The sequence below is a fragment of the Oncorhynchus tshawytscha genome, linkage group LG01 (genome assembly GCF_018296145.1).
Source record: "Oncorhynchus tshawytscha isolate Ot180627B linkage group LG01, Otsh_v2.0, whole genome shotgun sequence".
NCBI classification, from domain to species: Eukaryota; Metazoa; Chordata; class Actinopteri; order Salmoniformes; family Salmonidae; genus Oncorhynchus; species Oncorhynchus tshawytscha.
The window spans coordinates 8,923,062-8,946,946 of NC_056429.1; the positions used below are offsets into that span (position 1 = coordinate 8,923,062).

At 45.3% G+C, this 23,885-nt stretch overlaps 1 protein-coding gene across 6 annotated transcripts in view; it reads right to left on the minus strand.

The window, feature by feature from the left end:
• Positions 1–2,779: 2,779 nt before the first annotated feature.
• LOC112247920 (inositol hexakisphosphate and diphosphoinositol-pentakisphosphate kinase 1-like) overlaps positions 2,780–23,885 on the minus strand; it is a 108,480-nt gene continuing 87,374 nt past the window's right edge. For 3 of the 6 annotated variants that reach the window (XM_042326280.1, XM_042326260.1, XM_042326353.1), the window contains 4 exons: positions 21,562–21,624; positions 11,294–11,431; positions 10,549–10,671; positions 2,780–4,862 (listed from right to left, as the gene is read on the minus strand). In XM_042326280.1, the coding sequence (XP_042182214.1) occupies positions 4,771–4,862; positions 10,549–10,671; positions 11,294–11,431; positions 21,562–21,624 (416 nt within the window). In that variant the 3' untranslated portion in view covers positions 2,780–4,770. The remainder of the gene's footprint in view (positions 4,863–10,548; positions 10,672–11,293; positions 11,432–21,561; positions 21,625–23,885) is intronic. The other 3 variants (XM_042326413.1, XM_042326338.1, XM_042326308.1) reach the window with 2 other exon arrangements.

Sequence of the window (23,885 nt, forward strand, 5' to 3'; positions counted from 1 at the left end):
TATTATTCCAACCTCAGTGTGGAAATACTGAACAAAAAATATAAAAACGCAACATGTAAAGTGTTGGACCCATGTTTAATGAGCTTCAATAACAGATCCCAGAAATGTTCCATACGCACAAAAAGCTTATTTCTCTAAAATGTTGAGCACAAATTTGTTTACATCCCTGTTAGTGAGCATTTCTACTTTGCCAAAAATAATCCATCCCCTTGACAGGTGTGGCATATCAAGAAGATGATTAAACAGCATGATCATTACACAGGTGCACCTTGTGCTGGGGACAATAAAAGGCCAGTTTTGTCACACAACAATGCCACAGATGTCTCAAATTGAGGGAGCGTGCAATTGGCATGCTGACTGCAGGAATGTCCACCAGAGCTGTTTAAGGTACAGGCAGGCATACACTACGGACAACGAAAACAATAGCATTTTATCGATGGCAATTTGAATGCACAGAGATACCGTGACGAGATGCTGAGGCCCATGGTCTTGCTGTTCATCCACCACCATCACATGTTTCAGCATGATAATGTACAGCCCCATGTAGTAAGGATCTGTACACAATTCCTGGAAGCTGAAAATGTCCCAGTTCTTCCATGGCCTGTATCCTTACCAGACATGTCACCCATTGAGCATGTTTGGGATGCTCTGGATCGTCTTGTACGACAGCGCGTTCCATTTCCCGCCAATATCCAGCAACTCCGCACAGCCATTGAAGAGGAGTGGGACAACATTCCACAGGCCACAATCAACAACCTAATCAACTCTATGCAAAATAGTTGTGTTTTGCTGCATGAGGCAAATGGAGGTCACACCAGATATTGACTGGTTTTCTGATCCACACCCCTCCCTCCCTTTTGTTTTTTAAGGTATCTGTGACCAACAGATGCAGATCTGTATTACCAATCATGTGAAATACATAGATTAGGGCCTAATGAATGATTTCATTATATGAACTGTAACTCAGTAAAATCTTTGAAATTGTCACATTTATATTTTTGTTCAATATATATATATATATATATATATATATATATACACACACACACATACATACAGTATATATAAATAAACACAGGTATATCATGTTTTTTTGACTGCACTGGGCCTTTAACCAATTTACCGCATGGTGATGTCACCATGGAAAACCGAGACTCCACCCATGAAAACCTGCTGACCAGAAGGTCCTGTGTCGATTTTGTATTTTCAACCAGCAATTATCAGGAAATAACACTGATCACATTGTTTCACACTTCTTCAGTGTTAGTTTCATCAGCTGTTGAACAATATAGTATAAAAACAGGGCCGTTAAATATCTCTGTCTTTCTCTCCGTTGCCTAAACAGACATGAACTGTTCCACTCACTCCTCTTCATATAAAGTACTAATGGAAGCCAGCTGTATTTTGTGATCTGATGTGTGAAGCCACTGTGAGAGCATATCTTCCTCTATAACAGGGCTATTCAACTCTGACCCTACGAGGTCCGGAGCCTGCTGGGTTTCTGTTCTACCTGATAATTAATTTCACCCACCTGGTGTCCCAGGTCTAAACAAGTCCCTGATTAGAGGGGAACAATGAAATTATGCAATGGAACTGGCTTCGAGGTCCAGAGTTGAGTTTGAGGGCTTTATAATATGATAGTAAACCTTGCTATACCCACACACACCCGCATGCCCACACACACAAACTTGTGCACCCATCAGACTAGTTAAAATGATGGATTTGTAATGCCTGAGCTTAATGGAGAAACACAACCTTCAGAGAGCCGATATGACTTTTAATAAAACAACCTTGGTATTCTATTTTGAAAGTCTAAGGAGAGGATTCTACACAGCATCAACATTTCTTTGGCTGACATTACATGCCACATGAAGTAAAATCACAAATACAGCCCTAAATTTCACCTACAAAAACACCAATCGTTAAATAAATCATTACTATCACAATAAAAAACAATGTGAAGTAAAGTCAAAGAAAGGTTTGTTGTACAGATTCAGCAGTGCTACGGTAGGTCTGCATTAGTGCAGTTGAGAGCATCCTTGAGATAGCATACAAGACTACGTACAAAAAAGACGACGTACAAAAAAGACGACGTACAAAAAAGACTACGTACAAAAAAGACTACGTACAAAAAAAGACTACGTACAAAAAAGACTACGTACAAAAAAGACTACATACAAAAAAGACTACATACAAAAAAGACGACATACAAACTACAAAACACAATGACAAGCATGTTCTCTTCATAATCTATTGAAACGTTTCAGGTTTACAATTCTGAGAATTATGTCAAGAATGTAATGGCACTGTACACGAAAAACACAACAACATTTTGTATGAAGTTGTATTCATACCGATATGTTTTGTATGAAGTTGTATTCATACCGATATGTTTTGTATGAAGTTGTATTCATACCGATATGTTTTGTATGAAGTTGTATTCATACCGATATGTTTTGTATGAAATTGTATTCATACCGATATGTTTTGTATGAAGTTGTATTCATACCGATATGTTTTGTATGAAGTTGTATTCATACCGATATGTTTTGTATGAAGTTGTATTCATACCGATATGTTTTGTATGAAGTTGTATTCATATCCGATATGTTTTGTATGAAGTTGTATTCATGTCCGATATGTTTTGTATGAAGTTGTATTCATACACGATATGTTTTGTATGAAGTTGTATTCATAGCGATATGTTTTGTATGAAGTTGTATTCATACCGATATGTTTTGTATGAAGTTGTATTCATACCGATATGTTTTGTATGAAGTTGTATTCATACCGATATGTTTTGTATGAAGTTGTATTCATACCGATATGTTTTGTATGAAGTTGTATTCATACCGATATGTTTTGTATGAAGTTGTATTCATACCGATATGTTTTGTATGAAGTTGTATTCATACCGATATGTTTTGTATGAAGTTGTATTCATACCGATATGTTTTGTATAAACGATTTAACGGATCCCTCCCATCTCATTTTTGTTTTATTTTTTAGCCCTAATTACATATTCAATATATGTTTATTATCCTCTCAGGTGCAACACAGATGGCAAAATAATATACATTACAACATATGATATAGAATTGTTTAAATTCATATTAAACACTTAACTATGGCAAAACAGCAGACATGTTTAAACTAGTATGAGGACTGGATCCAGTACAGACTGAAGTAGCCTAAAAGACAGTCAGCTACATCCTCTGTAGTGGTTTACCCTTGAAACACTAAAAAAATACATTCAGTAACACTGATTCTCGTTGTAAGGGAGTTGAGGCACGTGTATTGTTTATATGTTTGGTAGGTTGAAGGAGGTGTATGAAATATCTTTTACACTTAAAACATAACCAGTATGTGTACAGAAGGAGTTGTTATTTTGCGACAAAGTGGTATGAAAATGCTGTGTAGACAATGACAGGAAATAGTATCCCCATTGTATTGTACCCTTTCCTCCCAAAATCATGTAAAGTACAGAAACCCAAACAGTATACAAAGAAAAAGGGGACAACACCAACAACACTGGAGAAAATAGTCCATATTTAATCAACTGGCTCAACTATCTCTGTGTTCCAAAGAATATGGTCAGCCCTGATTGAAAATGCAGAACCTACCTCCCTCCTCTGACAGAGGAGGTACTCAATGCACCGACACATTTTGTGTGTGCAGTTCCATATAGAATAGGATTTGGATGAAGCATGGAAATAATCAGCTCCTGTTTCTCCCATCGTCTCTAATCAGCAGCCACAGTCTGAATTCAGGACAGATAGCAGGACAGCAGTCTGAATCCAGGACAGCACAATCTGAATTCAGGACAGATAGCAGGACAGCAGTCTGAATCCAGGACAGATAGCAGGACAGCAGTCTGAATCCAGGACAGCACAGTCTGAATTCAGGACAGATAGCAGGACAGCAGTCTGAATCCAGGACAGATAGCAGGACAACAGTCTGAATCCAGGACAGCACAATCTGAATTCAGGACAGATAGCAGGACAGCAGTCTGAATCCAGGACAGCACAATCTGAATTCAGGACAGATAGCAGGACAGCAGTCTGAATCCAGGACAGCACAGTCTGAATTCAGGACAGATAGCAGGACAGCACAATCTGAATTCAGGACAGACGGCAGGACAGCAGTCTGAATCCAGGACAGACAGCAGGACAGCACAATCTGAATTCAGGACAGCACAATCTGAATTCAGGACAGCACAATCTGAATTCAGGACAGCACAATCTGAATTCAGGACAGCACAATCTGAATTCAGGACAGACGGCAGGACAGCACAATCTGAATTCAGGACAGCACAATCTGAATTCAGGACAGCACAATCTGAATTCAGGACAGACGGCAGGACAGCACAATCTGAATTCAGGACAGACGGCAGTGATGCGTCCAGCCTCAGGTCCGTCTATACATTGCAAAGGAGCCTGGGGATAGGCTCCCCTCGCTGTCGCTCAACTGGGGCAGAGTGTTGGTTGGACACACATCTGCCTGAGGGGAGGGGCCAGTGGGTTTTGGTTTGTTTTTGCCAACAAAATGAGACTGGTGGTCCTTAGGGTCCAGCACTGTATGTGACTGTGATTAGTTTGAAAGGACTCACAGGTGGGTAGAAGTCACAGTGTGGATGGATGAATGGCTGGGTGGGTGGACAGATGGGTGGACAGATGAATAGATGGGTGGGTGGATGGATTAATAGGGAGTGGATCCAGGTGTTGTGTTGTCCTCTAGTTTCTCTGTGGGATCCGGTGAGGGGGCTGTGGTCTACTCACTGAAGCTGAAATTTTTGTCTGGGTTCACTGAGGTGGGGGAAGAGGACCTTCCACTGAACACTGTGCTAGAGGGGCCACTGCTGTCTGCACACACACACAAAGAAAAAGAGAGAGAGAGACCCACACAAAAATGAACATAAGTAATTGTGATGGGATAATTATTTTGTACCTTAATTTATACATGTAAGTCAATTAAACACAAATGATTATTTACAATGCGTCAAACATTATTAAACAACATATCAAATTTGAAGTGTAATATCAGTCACTCTACCGCTGGGCCAAACTCTACCGCTGGGCCAAACTCTACCGCTGGGCCAAACTCTACCGCTGGGCCAAACTCTACCGCTGGGCCAAACTCTACCGCTGGGCCAAACTCTACCGCTGGGCCAAACTCTACCGCTGGGCCAAACTCTACCGCTGGGCCCAGTGCTGTGCGAAACTCTACCGCTAGGCGAAACTCTACCGCTGGGCGAAACTCTATTGGTGTTGAATCTAATTTGTTTCCATACATATACAAATCACAGACGTATATCTAATTTCCCGTAAAACTGTTTACCTTCTGCAATGAATTCAGTCTACAGAGTCTAGTGAGAAAATAAACAAATGTCACACCACACTCAAATGAGAACAAAGCAGCTATTCATCAGAGGGAAACTTCTAACCTCCAGCATGCTTTCTACTCCTCCTCTACACCCTAATAAACATTACATGGGTTATTAAGACTGAAGAGAGACAGATAAAGCTATGGTTACTGCAAGTTCAATTTTGGGGCGAGAGTGAAAGAGATAAAGGAGTGAGACAGAGAAAGGAGAAAGAGAGAGATAAAGGAGAGAGACAGAAATAAAGGAGGGAGACAGAAAGAGAGACACAGAGAAGAGAGAAAGAGAGAGACAGAGATAAAGGAGAGACAGAGATAAAGGAGGGAGACAGAAAGAGAGGGACAGAGATAAAGGAGCGAGACAGAGAAAGGAGAGACAGAGATAGAGGGAGACAGAGAAAGGAGAGAGACAGAGATAAAGGAGAGAGACAGAAATAAAGGAGGGAGACAGAGAGACACAGAGAAGAGAGAAAGAGAGAGACCGAGATAAAGGAGGGAGACAGAAAGAGAGGGACAGAGATAAAGGAGCGAGACAGAGAAAGGAGAGAGACAGAGATAAAGGAGGGAGACAGAGAAAGGAGAGAGACAGAGATAAAGGAGAGAGACAGATAAAGGCGAGAGACAGAGAAAGAGAGAGACAGAAAGGAGAAAGACAGAAATAAAGGAGGGAGACAGAAAGAGAGAGACAGATAAAGGTGAGAGACAGAGAAAGAGAGAGACAGAGAAAGGAGAAAGACAGAGATAAAGGAGAGACAGAGAAAGGAGAGAGACAGAGAAAGGAGAAAGACAGAGATAAAGGCGAGAGACAGAAAGAGAGGGACAGAGATAAAGGAGAGAGACAGAGATAAAGGAGAGAGACAGAGAAAGGAGAAAGACAGAGATAAAGGAGAGACAGAGAAAGGAGAGAGACAGAGAAAGGAGAAAGACAGAGATAAAGGCGAGAGACAGAAAGAGAGGGACAGAGATAAAGGAGAGAGACAGAGATAAAGGAGGGAGACAGAGAAAGGAGAGAGACAGAGATAAAGGAGAGAGACAGAGATAAAGGAGGGAGACAGAAAGAGAGGGACAGAGATAAAGGAGCGAGACAGAGAAAGGAGAGACAGAGATAGAGGGAGACAGAGAAAGGAGAAAGACAGAGATAAAGGAGAGAGACAGAAATAAAGGAGGGAGACAGAGAGACACAGAGAAGAGAGAAAGAGAGAGACCGAGATAAAGGAGGGAGACAGAAAGAGAGGGACAGAGATAAAGGAGCGAGACAGAGAAAGGAGAGAGACAGAGATAAAGGAGGGAGACAGAGAAAGGAGAGAGACAGAGATAAAGGAGGGAGACAGAAAGAGAGGGACAGAGATAAAGGAGAGAGAGAGAAAGAGAGAGACAGAAAGGAGAAAGACAGAAATAAAGGAGGGAGACAGAAAGAGAGAGACAGATAAAGGAGAGAGACAGAGAAAGAGAGAGACAGAGAAAGGAGAAAGACAGAGATAAAGGAGAGACAGAGAAAGGAGAGAGACAGAGAAAGGAGAAAGACAGAGATAAAGGAGAGAGACAGAAAGAGAGGGACAGAGATAAAGGAGAGAGAGAGAAAGAGAGAGACAGAAAGGAGAAAGACAGAAATAAAGGAGGGAGACAGAAAGAGAGAGACAGATAAAGGAGAGACAGAGAGAGAGACAGAGAAAGGAGAAAGACAGAGATAAGAGAGAGACAGAGAAAGGAGAGAGACAGAGATAAAGGAGAGAGACAGAAAGAGAAAGAGAGAAAGAGAAAGAGAGAAAGAGGGACAGAGATAAAGGAGAGAGACAGAAATAGAGACAGAAAGAAAGGAGAGAGACAGAGAGAGAGACAGAAAGAAAGGAGAGAGACAGAAAGAAAGGAGAGACAGAAAGACAGAAAGAGGGACAGAGATAAAGGAGAGAGACAGAAATAGAGACAGAAAGGAGAGAGACAGAGAGACAGAAAGAAAGGAGAGAGACAGAAAGAAAGGAGAGACAGAAAGAGAAAGAGAGAAAGGAGAGAGAAAGAAATAGAGACAGAAAGAAAGGAGAGAGACAGAAAGAGAGAGAGACAGAAAGAAAGGAGAGAGACAGAAAGAGAGAAAGAGGGACAGAGATAAAGGAGAGAGACAGAAATAGAGACAGAAAGAAAGGAGAGAGACAGAAAGATAGAGAGAAAGGAGGGACAGAAAGAAAGGAGAGAGAGAAAGGAGAGAGAGAAAGAGAAAGGAGAGAGACAGAGAGACGGAGAGAGACAGAAAGAGAGAGATAAAGGAGAGAGGCAGAAAGAGAGAGAGATAAAGGAGAGAGACAGAGATGAAGGAGAGAGACAGAGATGAAGGAGAGAGACAGATGAAGGAGAGAGACAGAGATGAAGGAGAGAGACAGAAAGAGACAGACAGAAAGAGACAGAGAGAAAGGAGCGAGACAGAAAGAGAGGAGAGAGACAGAGATAAAGGAGAGAGACAGAAAGAAAGGAGAGAGACAGAAAGAGACAGAGATAAAGGAGAGAGAGAGAGAGATAAAGGAGAGAGACAGAAAGGAGTGACAGAAAGAGAGAGAGAGGAAGGAGAGAGACAGAAAGAGAGAGACAGAACGAAAGGAGAGAGACTGAAATAAAGGAGAGAGACAGAAAGAGAGGAGAGAGACAGAGATAAAGGAGAGAGACAGAAAGAAAGGAGAGAGACAGAAAGAAAGGAGAGAGACAGAAAGAGACAGAGATATAGAGAGAGAGAGATAAAGGAGAGAGAGAGAGATAAAGGAGAGAGACAGAAAGGAGTGACAGAAAGAGAGAGAGAGGAAGGAGAGAGACAGAAAGAGAGAGACAGAACGAAAGGAGAGAGACTGAAATAAAGGAGAGAGACAGAAAGAGAGGAGAGAGACAGAAAGACAGAAAGAGACAGAAAGAGAGACAGAGATAAAGAGAGAGAGAGAGAGAAAGAGATAAAGGAGAGAGACAGAGATAAAGGAGAGAGAGAGATAAAGGAGAGAGAGATAAAGGAGAGAGACAGAAAGAGAGAAAGAGACAGAACGAAAGGAGAGAGACTGAAAGAGAGAGAGAAAAGAGAGAGAGAAACAGAAAGAGAGAGAAAGGAGAGAGACAGAAAGAGAGAGAAAGGAGAGAGACAGAAAGAGAGAGAGAAAGGAGAGAGACAGAAAGAGAGAGACAGATGAAAGAGAGAGAGACAGAAAGAAAGAGAGAGAGAGATAAAGGAGAGAGAGAGAGATAAAGGAGAGAGACAGAAAGACAGAGATGGAGAGAGACAGAAAGAGAGGAGAGAGAAAGAGAGAGAGACAGAAAGAGAGAGAGATAAAGGAGAGACAGAAAGAAAGGAGAGACAGAGATAAAGGAGAGAGAAAAAGAGATAAAGGAGAGAGAAAAAGAGATAAAGGAGAGAGACAGAGATAAAGGAGAGAGAGATAAAGGACAGAGAGAGATAAAGGACAGAGAGAGATAAAGGAGAGAGACAGAAAGGAGTGACAGAAAGAGAGAGAGGGGAAGGAGAGAGACAGAAAGAGAGAGAGAGACAGAACGAAAGGAGAGAGACTGAAATAAAGGAGAGAGACAGAAAGAGAGAGATAAAGGAGAGAGACGGAGAGAGACAGAAAGAGAGAGAGACAGAAAGAGAGACAGAGATAAAGGAGAGAGAGATAAAGGAGAGAGAGATAAAGGAGAGAGAGAGATAAAGGAGAGAGACAGAAAGGAGAGAGACAGAAAGAGAGAGAGAGGAAGGAGAGAGACAGAAAGAGAGAGAGAGACAGAGAAAGGAGAGAGACAGAAAGGAGAGAGACAGAAAGGAGAGAGAGAGATAAAGGAGAGAGACAGAAAGAAAGGAGAGACAGAGATAAAGGAGAGAGAGAAAGAGAGATAAAGGAGAGAGACAGAGATAAAGGAGAGAGAGAGAAAGGAGTGACAAAGAGAGAGAGAGAGAACGAAAGGAGAGAGACTGAAATAAAGGAGAGAGACAGAGAGACGGAGAGAGACAGAGAGACGGAGAGAGACAGAAAGAGAGACAGAAAGAGAGAGAGATGGAGAGAGACAGAAAGAGAGGAGAGAGACGGAGAGAGACAGAAAGAGAGGAGAAAGAGAGGAGAGAGACAAAGAGAGACAGAGAAAGGAGAGAGACAGAGATAAAGGAGAGAGACAGAGAAAGGAGAGAGACAGAAAGAGAGAGACAGAGATAAAGGAGAGAGACAGAAAGAGAGAGACAGAGATAAAGGAGAGAGACAGAAAGAGCGAGACAGAAAAAGAGAGACAGAAAGAGCGAGACAGAAAAAGAGAGAGACAAAGGAGAGAGACAGAAAGAGAGAGAGAGATAAAGAAGCTCACAGCAGCTGTTGAAACTAAAAGACTGGTGAAGGGCCAAATTAATCCCCACTGGAAGGGGGGCACCGACAACAATGGACCCCAGCGGAGAGGCAGAGATGGCTAGATAAAACTAAGGGGGGTTATTATCCCGAGTCCTATTTTACAGAAGTCTTAAATTGATAGCGCCTCTCTTCTTGGCAAAGAAAGACTAAAACACAGCGCTCTTATTTAGTTAATCTGACAGTTTTAGGCTTTTTATATGTCCTGCTCTGGGAAACCTCTGTCTCTGGTGCTGGTTGGCCTGGTAACCATTAGGCAATAATAGACTCCAAACGGACTGGTCAATAAGACATTCATTTTGTTTTAAAACATTCTCTGTTGCCCCACTGAACACCAATGGAGATGTGCATTACTACTGTAGTGTTGAGTCCTAAAACGAACCCTTTTCCCTAGCCCTTAGCATCACTTTGATGTTTTCACATCTGAAGGGACTGAGTGGGTGTAATCTCAAACTAACCTACCCACGGGGTTGGGGGAGGCTTCCGCCATATTGCACAAACCCATCTAGGTAAGGGCTAGATGGGTTGTGGTCGGACTGACATGCACCTGAACCTGCGTTGATTGTAAAGATGTGCATATGCATCTACTGTAACTCACTATAGCATTTTGAGAAGCAGAGGTGCAAGGTTGACCTACTGTAGCTAATTGGTACTCAAAAGAACGCAGCATATTACTCTGTGGTACAAGTACAGTACGGTGATGTTAATGCTCAGTATTTCGTTTAGCGTTTAATATTCTCACATTTAAAAGAGCTAGATATGTTTTAAAGAAATATGGATGAAGACTGAAGAACGTGGGCGTCGCTATACTCACACCAAAGTGGGCATTCGGGGGACCGGACAGGAGTTTCTGAGGAGGACAGGGCTTTCGGTGGGTGGGGGTAGGTGTGTGTCTGGCTGTACCCCTGACTCGACGTGTCGAACAAGGCAGAGAGAGCTGGAGGGAAACGATCATGTTCGCTACTAAACATCATAAAAGGTGGATGTATGATATGCCACTGAGAAAGACAGTGATGACTGACACCAAATATATTCATTTGTTTGCCTGGTCCCAGATCTGTTTCTCCAATCTTGCCAACACTTATGGTCATTATCAGGCCAATGGCCATAGGAGTTGGTACGACAGCACAAACAGATCTTGGATCAGGTCTGTATTGTAGAGGCTAGGTATGTCGTTCCTGGAATGAATGTTGTAGTTTCATGTAAATGCATCATAATGCTCATTCTAGACATTCTATTCCCCATGTAATGTTAATGGAGGAGCCAACATGGCTGCCATAGAATGTTGTAGTTTCATGTAAATGCATCGCAATGCTCATTCTAGACATTCTATTCCCAATGTAATGTTAATGGAGGAGCCAACATGGCTGCCATAGAATGTTGTAGTTTCATGTAAATGCATCGCAATGCTCATTCTAGACATTCTATTCCCAATGTAATGTAAAAGGGGGAGCCAACATGGCTGCCATAGAATGTTGTAGTTTCATGTAAATGCATCATAATGTAGAAACTTCAATGGCCCAACTCTCTAAATGCATGTCTCTGACTAGAATGCCTACCTTTCATGGTCTTGGCGTGGGCATCGCTGCTATGCTCACACACGGCATTGAGGAACTTGTCCACCTGCTTGAGGGACAGCGAGTTGTGTAATGTCTCCAGCGGGTAGATAGAGGGCACCATGGAGCAGCCTTCAAAGCCTGCATGGGAGAGGAGACACACAAACACACGGTGGCACCACCCCTCCATCTGAGCTGTGAGACGTGGCGACACAGTAATATAGCACGTAGCACCGCCCCCTTTCAATGTGACATCACTCAACGGAGAAAGATAGACATTGGGCGTCCCCCAGGGCACTCTGCAAGGACCATGCCAAAATTCAGTCAGTCATTCACACAAAAGTACCAAGCCATAGAGCAGATCGACCAAGGACAGGCTTTGCGTCTCGAATGGCGTACAGTACACACGTCCTGCCCTGAGGCCTTGTGTTGTGTGACGACAGGCTTTTCACACACCAACAGGCCTGTGCAGCTAATCAATCCTTTGACATACAGTGCAGCCCAAAATAACACCACAATGGAAGTGACAGCACCACACAAAAACAAGGAATGTATGAGGTCAAGCAATGAGTCATCCAGTCATCCATTTCCCAGAATGCATGCTGTCAGCCTTCTCCCCGAACTGTCCAACTGTTGTAACCTAAATCCCAACAGCACTTCGATGGTTAGCACAAATGGCTTCCAAGGCCTGCATTTTGCAGTATTCCGCCATTATGTTTCTTCCCCAACCAACTGACAGTTTCATTGAGATTAATCAACGTGTTCATGTCACAAATAACAAGTCAACTTGGTCAGGATGGACTTTCACCAACCCCCAAAAGAGTGTTGTTGTGATTGGTGAAGCCTTTTGTGGAGTCTGAGTTTGCTGAGTTTCAACCAGAAGCAGTTTTCAGCATCATTATTCACCTGGGCAAGACAAAGTCAGAGTACAATATGAGAGAGTTTTGCCTGCCTAAAATTCTCTGATAACGTCGCTAAAGAACCCAACCCAGACGTCTGTGGAGAAGGCCTGATAAGATCTCTAGCTTTCTGTTGTCTTTCCCTTCCTCCCTCTGCTTGCCTCGCTCTGTCTCCACCCCTCCCTCGCTACGTGTTGCAGCCTACCACTCCATAAGGATATTTAATTCAGCTCACACACACCAGATGTAGCAGAAGACACTGATGCTACACTGCGCCATTAATTTACTACCCGTGAAACAGAGTGGAAGAGCAAGAGAGGGAGAGAGACGCAGCGAATTAAGATATGTAATGAAAAAACAAAGTGGTAGGAGGAGGGAAATGGAAAAATAAAGTAAGACGAGAGAAGAAAAAAAAACTCGTCAGGCTTTGACAATTCAAGTGTGCCCAGTCAATTACCTATGGAAATGTATTATTCCTATCAGTCAATTACCTATGGAAATGTAATATTCCTATCAGTCAATTACCTATGGAAATGTAATATTCCTATCAGTCAATTACCTATGGAAATGTAATATTCCTATCAACCTCTTCCAAGTCTACCAAGTGATTTCCTGTCCAGCTACAGAGTTCTGGGACTGATGTCTAGTACTCTCCTGTGGGGATGCGTAGGCTTAAAAGAGGGAAGCAGAAGCGCCAGATACTCCCCTAAAACTCTGTGGTTTAAGGACAGACTACCGCTTACTTGGCCAATTAAAATGAGGTGAGCCAAGATGACCTAGATATTCTTCGCAGATCTCAGATCTTAAATCTGGTCAAAATACCAAAACATCATTCATGAGAGCGAAGGGATTTCCAATGGTAGCCAGGAGGGCCACCAAAAGTGCAGTCTCCACATCACTCCAATCAAGTGTCCATATGTAGAGCAACTATCTTGACAGTCAGAATACCCAACTGGACTGTAAAAGGTCAAATAAGGTGTGCTTATATTTTTCCTGTTTCAAATATATGAAAGTGTGTGGTGTGAAATGCAAATGTGTTTTTGTTGCATATCGCACTCCCCTGCGACACCCTCGGAGAGCGGGGTCATGACCAGGGATCAGCCAATATTGACGGCGACCCTGGACCAATTAGGGTTAAGTGCTTTTCTCAAGGGCAGATCGACATTTTTCCACCTAGCAGGGACTTTTTTTCTTTCTCATTTCACCGTAAAGATCTGGAAGAGAAAGCTGGCAAACATCCTTTTGGATTAAAAGCCGCAGCAAAATGAGTAAGGGATATTGAGCCATCGATTGGAGATTGAACACTCCCTTTATAGTTGTCACGGCTGCATTCTCAGGCAGAGACAGACAGGTTAACAGAATGACATGAAGGAATAGGCCAACAAACGTCATGTAGACAGTGACAGTGAATTAGATATAAAAAAGTAATGAGGACAGAAGCAACCGTAGAGGCACTCTGGGAGGTCTACAGGGGGTCTGACCGTAGAGGCACTCTGGGAGGTCTACAGGGGGTCCGACCGTAGAGGCACTCTGGGAGGTCTACAGGGGGTCCGACCGTAGAGGCACTCTGGGAGGTCTACAGGGGGTCCGACCGTAGAGGCACTCTGGGAGGTCTACAGGGGGTCCGACCGTAGAGGCACTCTGGGAGGTCTACAGGGGGTCCGACCGTAGAGGCACTCTGGGAGGTCTACAGGGGGTCCGACCGAGAGGCACTCTGGGAGGTCTACAGGGGGTCCGACCGTAGAGGCACTCTGGGAGGTCTACAGGGGGTCCGACCGTAGAGGCACTCTGGGAGGTCTACAGGGGGTCCGACCGTAGAGGCACTCTGGGAGGTCTACAGGGGGTCCGACCGTAGAGGCACTCTGGGAGGTCTACAGGGGGTCCGACCGTAGAGGCACTCTGAGAGGTTTACAGGGGGTCCGACCGTAGAGGCACTCTGGGAGGTCCCACGGGGTCCGACCGTAGAGGCACTCTGGGAGGTCCCACGGGGGTCCGACCGTAGAGGCACTCTGGGAGGTCCCACGGGGTCCGACCGTAGAGGCACTCTGGGAGGTCCCACGGGGTCCGACCGTAGAGGCACTCTGGGAGGTCCCACGGGGGTCCGACCGTAGAGGCACTCTGGGAGGTCCCACGGGGGTCCGACCGTAGAGGCACTCTGGGAGGTCCCACGGGGTCCGACCGTAGAGGCACTCTGGGAGGTCCCACGGGGTCCGACCGTAGAGGCACTCTGGGAGGTCCCACGGGGTCCGGGAGGCACTCTGGGAGGTCCCACGGGGTCCGACCGTAGAGGCACTCTGGGAGGTCCACGGGGTCCGACCGTAGAGGCACTCTGGGAGGTCTACGGGGGTCCGACCGTAGAGGCACTCTGGGAGGTCTACGGGGTCCGACCGTAGAGGCACTCTGGGAGGTCCCACGGGGTCCGACCGTAGAGGCACTCTGGGAGGTCCCACGGGGGTCCGACCGTAGAGGCACTCTGGGAGGTCCACGGGGTCCGACCGTAGAGGCACTCTGGGAGGTCTACGGGGGTCCGACCGTAGAGGCACTCTGGGAGGTCTACGGGGGTCCGACCGTAGAGGCACTCTGGGAGGTCTACGGGGGTCCGACCGTAGAGGCACTCTGGGAGGTCTACGGGGGTCCGACCGTAGAGGCACTCTGGGAGGACTACGGGGGTCCGACCGTAGAGGCACTCTGGGACGTCTTGGCTGGACACCAGACGGTTCCGGAAGAAGGCACCGTAAGGGCACTGTTGCAGGTAGAGGGCCATGGCCCCCGTCCAGAGGAACAAGACAGGAGGACCGTGTCAGTGGAGAGCCCCTTCAGCAGCTGGGCTACATGGTGAGGAAGAGTAGTGAAAGGCTGTAGGCGGGCCAGCATGTTCACAATATTAAAGAGGCTGTGACTCTCTCATTCAAAAAGAAACGAGGCTGCAGCTCCCGTCCATTCGATAAGACAGATGGAGAAACATCTAACCGCTGTCCAGAGCTACAGTCTCTCCATCGTTGTTGTTCATGGGGTAATACACATTGGAAGATGACAGGCAAGTCAGTCAAAACACCTCCTTGCTGGTCTCGATCACCAGTAAGTAAACAAGGCTTCTCAACATCAAAGAAAGGACAATGCTTTCTTTCCAGACATTAAACCGAACTGCAACTACAAAACGAGGCCTCAATGTTTTCATGTAGAATCCAAACAGGGTGAAATCTGGAATTCATAGAACGGTCAACAACCGGAACAGAGGCTTATGGGTAGTATCTACAGTGCATTCAGAAAGTATTCAGGGTCAACCAGAATACCAGACAACGGGAAAAGAGAGACTTATTGGTAATATGGGTAGTACCTACAGTGCATTTGGAAAGTATTCAGACCTCTTGACTTGATCCACATTTTGTTACGCTACAGCCTTATTCTAAAATCAATATCTCTCTGTACTTTGTGCCATTTATTTTTCCCTCAATCCTGACTAGTCTCCCTGTCCCTGCTGCTGAAAAACATCCCCACAGCATAATGCTGCCACCACCATGCTTCACCGTAGGGATGATGCCAGGCTTCCTCCAGGAGTGACACTGGGCATTCAGGCCAAATAGTTAAATCTTGGTTTCATCATACCAGAGAATCATGTTTCTCACGATCGGAGTACTTTAGGCACCTTTTGGCAAACTCCAAGCGGGCTGTCATGTGCCTTTTATAGAGGAGTGGCTTCAGTCCGACCACTCTACCATAAAGGCCTGATTGGTGGAGTGCTGCAGAGATGGTTGTCCTTCTGGAAGGGTATCCAATCTCCACAGAGGAAATCTGGAGCTCTGTCAGTGTGGCCATAGGATTCTTGGTCACCTCCCTGTCCAAGGTCCTTCTCCCCCAGATTTCTCAGTTTGGCCGGGCAGCCAGCTCTTGGAAGAGTCTTGGTGGTTCCAAACTTCTTCCATTGAAGAATGATGGAGGCCACTGTGTTCATGGGGACCTTCAATGCTGCAGAAAGGTAATGGTACCCTTCCCTAGATGTGTGCCTCGACACAATCCTGTCTCTGAGCTCTATCGACAATTCCTTCGACCTCACGGCTTGGTTTTTGCTCTGACAACTGTGGGACCTTATATAGACAGGTGTGTGCCTTTCCAAATCATGTCCAATGAATTGAATTTACCACAGGTGGACTCCAATCAAGTTGTAGGATCAATGGAAACAGGATACAACTGAGCTCAATTTCAAGTGTCATAGCAAAGGGTCTGAATACTTAAGTAAATAAGATATTTCTCAAAACCTGTTTTCTCTTTGTCATTATGGGGTATTGTGAAGTCATTATGGGGTATTGTGAAGTCATTATGGGGTATTGTGATGTCATTATAGGGTTATTGTGTGTAGATTGAGGAGTAAAATTTGTTATTTAATCCATTTTAAAATAAGGCTGTAACATAACAAAATGTGGAAAAAGCCAAGGGGTCTGAATACTTTCTGAATGCACTGTACATCACCCCAAAAAGACAAAACAACTGCACAGACAGAGATATCTGCCTCAGACAAGGACTAGTCGATCTCAGACCTTTCCTTTGATCTAATGCATCTTTCATGCCAGCACAGTATTGTGACACCTTGACTGTGGATGGCTAACTTCAAAATGGCAGAACAACCATCTGGATAGAGGTCTGAACCAAAGACAACAGTTGTTCATGAGCAGACGGAGAAGGTTGGTTACACGGATGAGGAAGTCTTGTTGAGAACTACAGGTCGTATGAATAGAAGCGTTACTGTGCCTCTAATCTGAGCACACACCTGTTCAAGCTCGTTTCAAGAACTGGCATCACACTATGGAGTTAGGAGACACTACACCATTTGTCCACCTCCCTTTTCGGTAAGTACTGCCAACTTATACAGCTTTCTTTATACTTCATACTTGATGCAGAGCCAGACCTTACTGAATCCAGCACACCTCTCGACATGGGCTGCACTGACCCTAGGTTAGGGCCTAATATAAAACCACTGATCACTGTAGCCATTGCAGTGAGTAGCTAGCAGAAGTTCATCCAAAACTCTGTCAACACAGACGCTGAAACCATGCGTTGAATATCGCAATTAGTCTGGTCCATCCGGTCCAGGTACAGGGGACGTGTCCGGTCTTTTGCATGGGGGCGGGGGGGGAACAGGATAAATCGCATCCGGTCCTAGCGGGGACACACGTCGCATCCGGTCCTAGTACGGGGGGACGCGTCCGGTCCTAGTAGCCAGATGACCCAGGGGACGCGTCCGGTCCTAGAATACAACTTTAGCCAGATGACCCAGGCACTTGGAGCCCAACACATTGTTTCTAAGCTCACTGCTATTTACCTAGAATTCAATGCCAAATTCATTCAGTTTAACTGGGTGAGAGCCAGGCCCAGAGTCTGCAGTTTCAATGTGTCCCCTCTCCTTCGTCATTCTCCAAGCTACAGGAAAATACAATCAAGCGCATTTCACAAAACATTGACTTGTATCTGTACAGCCCCAACAGTAAAGTCATTGTGTCGGGCAAAAATTCTCAATTCAACCACTTACTTTCTTACCACAGCAGCTCAGGTCCTATACATTGTTTGAGAGATACCACAGCAGCTCAGGTCCTATACATTGTTTGAGAGATACCACAGCAGCTCAGGTCCTATACATTGTTTGAGAGATACCACAGCAGCTCAGGTCCTATACATTGTTTGAGAGATACCACAGCAGCTCAGGTCCTATACATTGTTTGAGAGATACCACAGCAGCTCAGATGCTAAAACATTGTTTGAGAGATACCACAGCAGCTCAGGTCCTAAAACATTGTTTGAGAGATACCACAGCAGCTCAGGTCCTATACATTGTTTGAGAGATACCACAGCAGCTCAGGTCCTATACATTGTTTGAGAGATACCACAGCAGCTCAGGTCCTAAAACATTGTTTGAGAGATACCACAGCAGCTCAGGTAAAACATTGTTTGAGAGATACCACAGCAGCTCAGGTCAGCTCAGGTCCTACATTGTTTGAGAGATACCACAGCAGCTCAGGTCCTATACATTGTTTGAGAGATACCACAGCAGCTCAGGTCCTATACATTGTTTGAGAGATACCACAGCAGCTCAGGTCCTATACATTGTTTGAGAGATACCACAGCAGCTCAGGTCCTATACATTGTTTGAGAGATACCACAGCAGCTCAGGTCCTATACATTGTTTGAGAGATACCACAGATACCACAGCTCAGGTCCTAAAACATTGTTTGAGAGATACCACAGCAGCTCAGGTCCTAAAACATTGTTTGAGAGATACCACAGCAGCTCAGGTCCTATACATTGTTTGAGAGATACCACAGCAGCTCAGGTCCTATACATTGTTTGAGAGATACCACAGCAGCTCAGGTCCTATACATTGTTTGAGAGATACCACAGCAGCTCAGATGCTAAAACATTGTTTGAGAGATACCACAGCAGCTCAGGTCCTATACATTGTTTGAGAGATACCACAGCAGCTCAGGTCCTATACATTGTTTGAGAGATACCACAGCAGCTCAGATGCTAAAACATTGTTTGATACAGATACCACAGCAGCTCAGATGCTAAAACATTGTTTGAGAGATACCACAGCAGCTCAGATGCTAAAACATTGTTTGAGAGATACCACAGCAGCTCAGATGCTAAAACATTGTTTGAGAGATACCACAGCAGCTCAGATGCTAAAACATTGTTTGAGAGATACCACAGCAGCTCAGATGCTAAAACATTGTTTGAGAGATACCACAGCAGCTCAGATGCTAAAACATTGTTTGAGAGATACCACAGCACTCACCCATGCATGACAAACTCATCCAACCACTGCCTGGACCCCGATAACATAGTAATATATTTCATAACACAGTACATAGCAACATGACTCACTTGAGATCAGTAAAACAGACGGAATAAATTCAAATTGGTCCATTTCCATTTCAATGGGTATTCTTGTGGACACATGTTCACATACAGTACCCGTCTAAAGTTTGGACACACAGACTCATTCAAGAGTTTTTCTTTATTTTTTTAAAACTATTTTCTACATTGTAGAAAAATAGTGAAGACGTCAAAACTATGAAATAACACATATGGAATCATGTTGTAACCAAAAAAAGTGTTAAACAAATCAAAATATATTTGAGATTCTTCAAAAAGTAAAGAAAAATAAAGAAAAACCCTTGAACGAGTCGGTGTGTCCAGACTTTAGACTGGTACTGTATAGCAACACGTATACTGCAGTCTCTCTTCCATAGCACAGGGTTATGTGAATGCCCTCTCTCTGTGTGAATGCCCTCTCTCTGTGTGAATGCCCTCTCTCTGTGTGAATGCCCTCTCTCTGTGTGAATGCCCTCTCTCTGTGTGAATGCCCTCTCTCTGTGTGAATGCCCTCTCTCTGTGTGAATGCCCCTCTCTCTGTGTGAATGTCCCCTCTCTCTGTGTGAATGTCCCCTCTCTCTGTGTGAATGTCCCCTCTCTCTGTGTGAATGTCCCCTCTCTCTGTGTGAATGTCCCCTCTCTCTGTGTGAATGTCCCCTCTCTCTGTGTGAATGCCCCCTCTCTCTGTGTGAATGCCCCTCTCTCTGTGTGAATGCCCCCTCTCTCTGTGTGAATGCCCCTCTCTCTGTGAATGCCCTCTCTCTCTGTGAATGCCCTCTCTCTCTGTGAATGCCCTCTCTCTCTGTGAATGCCCTCTCTCTGTGTGAATGCCCTCTGTGTGAATGCCCTCTCTATGTGAATGCCCCTCTCTATGTGAATGCCCCTCTCTATGTGAATGCCCTCTCTCTATGTGAATGCCCTCTCTATGTGAATGCCCTCTCTCTATGTGAATGCCCCCTCTCTGTGAATGCCCCCCCCTCTCTGTGAATGCCCTCTCTCTATGTGAATGCCCCCTCTCTGTGAATGCCCCCCTCTCTGTGAATGCCCCCTCTCTCTGTGAATGCCCCCTCTCTCTGTGAATGCCCCCTCTCTCTGTGAATGCCCCTCTCTCTGTGAATGCCCCCTCTCTGTGAATGCCCTCTCTCTATGTGAATGCCCCCTCTCTCTGTGAATGCCCCCTCTCTGTGAATGCCCCTCTCTCTGTGAATGCCCCCTCTCTGTGAATGCCCTCTCTCTCTGTGAATGCCCCCTCTCTGTGAATGCCCCTCTCTCTGTGAATGCCCCCTCTCTCTGTGAATGCCCCCTCTCTCTGTGAATGCCCCTCTCTATGTGAATGCCCCCTCTATGTGAATGCCCCTCTCTCTGTGAATGCCCCTCTCTCTGTGAATGCCCCTCTCTCTGTGAATGCCCCCTCTCTCTGTGAATGCCCCCTCTCTCTGTGAATGCCCCCTCTCTCTGTGAATGCCCCCTGTGAATCTCTCTGTGAATGCCCCCCTGTGAATGCCCCCTCTCTGTGAATGCCCCCTCTCTGTGAATGCCCCCCTCTCTGTGAATGCCCCCTCTCTGTGAATGCCCCCTCTCTCTGTGAATGCCCCCTCTCTCTGTGAATGCCCCCTCTCTCTATGTGAATGCCCCTCTCTCTGTGAATGCCCCCTCTCTGTGAATGCCCTCTCTCTCTGTGAATGCCCCCTCTCTCCCCCTCTCTGTGAATGCCCCTCTCTCTGTGAATGCCCCCTCTCTGTGAATGCCCTCTCTCTGTGTGAATGCCCCCTCTCTCTCTGTGAATGCCCCCTCTCTGTGAATGCCCTCTCTCTATGTGAATGCCCTCTCTCTCATTTGAACACCAACCATTCCTTCAAATGAAATGAATAGATTCACTGACATGGTGATGAGTGATGGGACAGGTTTCATGTTAAAACCCTTCCATTCCTTACCCACCGTATTAAATTAGTAGGTTTAGCATGAACTCAGTTTTCATTGGGTCAAATTGAAACATCGCTCAAGAGTTGAACAAGAGGTTTGCCAGTTACTTCAGAAATAAAAGGATGTTTTTTGAAAGGCTATTAAAATAGCTGTAAACACACGGGTTATCAAAAAGTAAACTGGAATGGTGGAGGGAGCTAACCGTCTCTCCAGAGAATGGGGTTTGAATGAACAAAAGGAGCATGTGATGATATGCAATGATATGTACACACAGCCACACAAGGCGATATATTCCACATACATGTACCCATCCCGTGGGAAAACGGTGGGTCAGAGAGACGTGTATTAACAGGTGAAATCAGTGTCAAGGCAGAACACGGATGGTGTTAAGAGTGAGGGTCCAAACCAAAACAGATGGTGAAGACAGGAAGTCTTGTGAAGTAGAAAACTCAAGAGAAATTGAGATTCTGGCATAATGACGTCATTATGCAGCCAATATCAAACCAAAATAGAGTTGTTTCCCCAAAAAGACATGCAAGATGAAGGGAAACTGAGTGGCGAGGTATATTTAAACGGACGTACCATTAGTCGGATGCCTGGCAAACGACACAGAAAATCTCTTTACTGCCGGCATAGAGAAGAGCTCTGAGGAAATAAGAAGGGTAATGGTGTTACTGGGGCCCGCAGGTTAACTGTGTACACGCTTGTACCTAGTATCTGAGGGCATACGTACGTGTGTGTGTGTATACGTACCTATGTGTGTATATACGTGTGTGTGTGTGTATACGTACGTGTGTGTGTGTGTGTATACGTACGTGTGTGTGTGTTTTCCTGACCCCATGTGTGTCTTCAAACTCTCCGAAGTAGAGCCCCTCTCTAATGTTGCAGCCTTATTATGTGTGCACTGTGCATGTTTGTCTGTGTCTCTCTGTCGGTATCTCTCTGTCGGTGGTGAGACATACGCAGCATGGGAAGGGCTAACAGAGGATTTGACAGAGAATGTGAAGGGAAAAGGGAGATACCTAGTCCGTTGTACAACTCAGCTTGTGATTGTTCTGAATTCAGACAGAGGAGTGACATTATTATTTAGATTTATTTAACCTTTATTTAACTAGGGCGAGTCAGTTAAGAACAAATTCTTATTTACAACGACGGCCTACCACGGGCCAAACACGGACGACGCTGGGCCAAATTGTGCGCCGCCCTATGGGACTCCCAATCACAGCCGGATGTGATACAGCCTGGATTCGAACCAGGGACTGTAGTGGCGCCTCTTGCGCCGAGATAGCAGTGCCTTAGACCTCCTGCGCAACATTAGGCACTGGTGAATTGAGCTTTTGAAGAAGTTACCTAAAATGTCCTTTAGCTCGTTTTAAATCTTTCTGGAACACTGACTGACTGTTCCATGCCAAAATGATCTGAAACATATGAGATGAAACGTACGATGAAGGCAAGTGACATTTGACCATCCTGTTATATTGAACATGTGTCATATTAAAATACTGTAATCATCTGGATTACGCGAGGTGTATCTGTAAACACAATCATTATTGATATTTCGTCTTTGTAACCTACCAGTGCATTACGAGAAATAGACGTTTGCAAAAACACACACTTTAAAACAACCGAGACACCACCACCCCCCACCACCCACCCCCCATACGTCATAGAAAAACATTGGTGTTATTTCAACACCCCACACATCACACTCTGTAGTCTCATACAAGCAAACAGTGAAGTAACATCTCAAAGCATAATATTAAAGCAACCGTTTCAAAAAGTGTGACATCACTTGCATAGTGGAAACAGTACACAATGCCACCCAGTGGACAACGTGGGGAACTTCAGTTCAACCCACAGTGGGACAACCTGTCCTCTCCACATGCATGGGGCAGGTCATACAGTATTGTCCATTATGCCAGGGTTTTTAACAAAATCATGCTCTGCATACACTGTATGGGGACAAACAATTCTTAGCATGTAATCACGAATGTGGTCACCGTCATGCTGTTGGGAGAGAGGGGAAATCACTCAAGCAGAGGACTGCTCTAAAGCAGGCCTGTCAAATGACTAAAACCACATCGAAAACTGTAGAACTGATAATGGGCCTGAAATTCATAAACAGTTTCTTGACTGTGCCCGACGTGCTAATAATTACCCCAAATGAAAGCTAGGACAGTCAGGGTGCATAGAAAATTCACCCACATTTCTTTGGCAAATTTTGACGGCGAGGTCACAACCGATTTTCAGTGTGGCTCTTCCTGGAACTGGTTGAAGAGCGAATTAGTTCGACAGCGCTGCTCTTAAGAGGCTGATGAAAAGAGGCAGGAAAAGAGGGCTCTTCGATAACTTGTCTGATCAAATAATAACCTCTTGTCCACTAAGGTTGGAAGAAACAGGATCTAAACATCAGCTCGCGACGCCATTTCAAATCTTCAAGGTAGTCTTACACTATATAGTAGGGCCTCTTCCACGAAGAAGAGATGGGAGATAGAGATCGATTGAGGAGCTCAGATTTGGAGGGAGGCGTACCATCTCGAAAAAGGCAAACAGGGGGGCAGGGGGGGGGTTTGCGGTAGTGGGTGCGGACGCAGTCCCAAAGGTTGGGGGTGCTAGAGGACACCCCCAGGGCCGAGGTACTGAAGAGGCCCGAGCACAGGGACCCTGTTGTGGAAGATCCGCGGGGTGGGAGAGAAGAGCGGGATGGAGCGAGATGGGGGTAGGGAGGAAATGGTTAGTCCTCATTGCATATCATGCAGTTCTTAGTAAGAGCAGATCACTGTTGCCAAGGGAGCTGTGTGTGTGTGTGTGTGTGTTACTCCTAACACCTGCACCTCTTCCCTGATCAGAGAGATGGTGAAACCCCTCTAAGGCCTTCTGGGAAAGGTGACTGACATCAACAACTG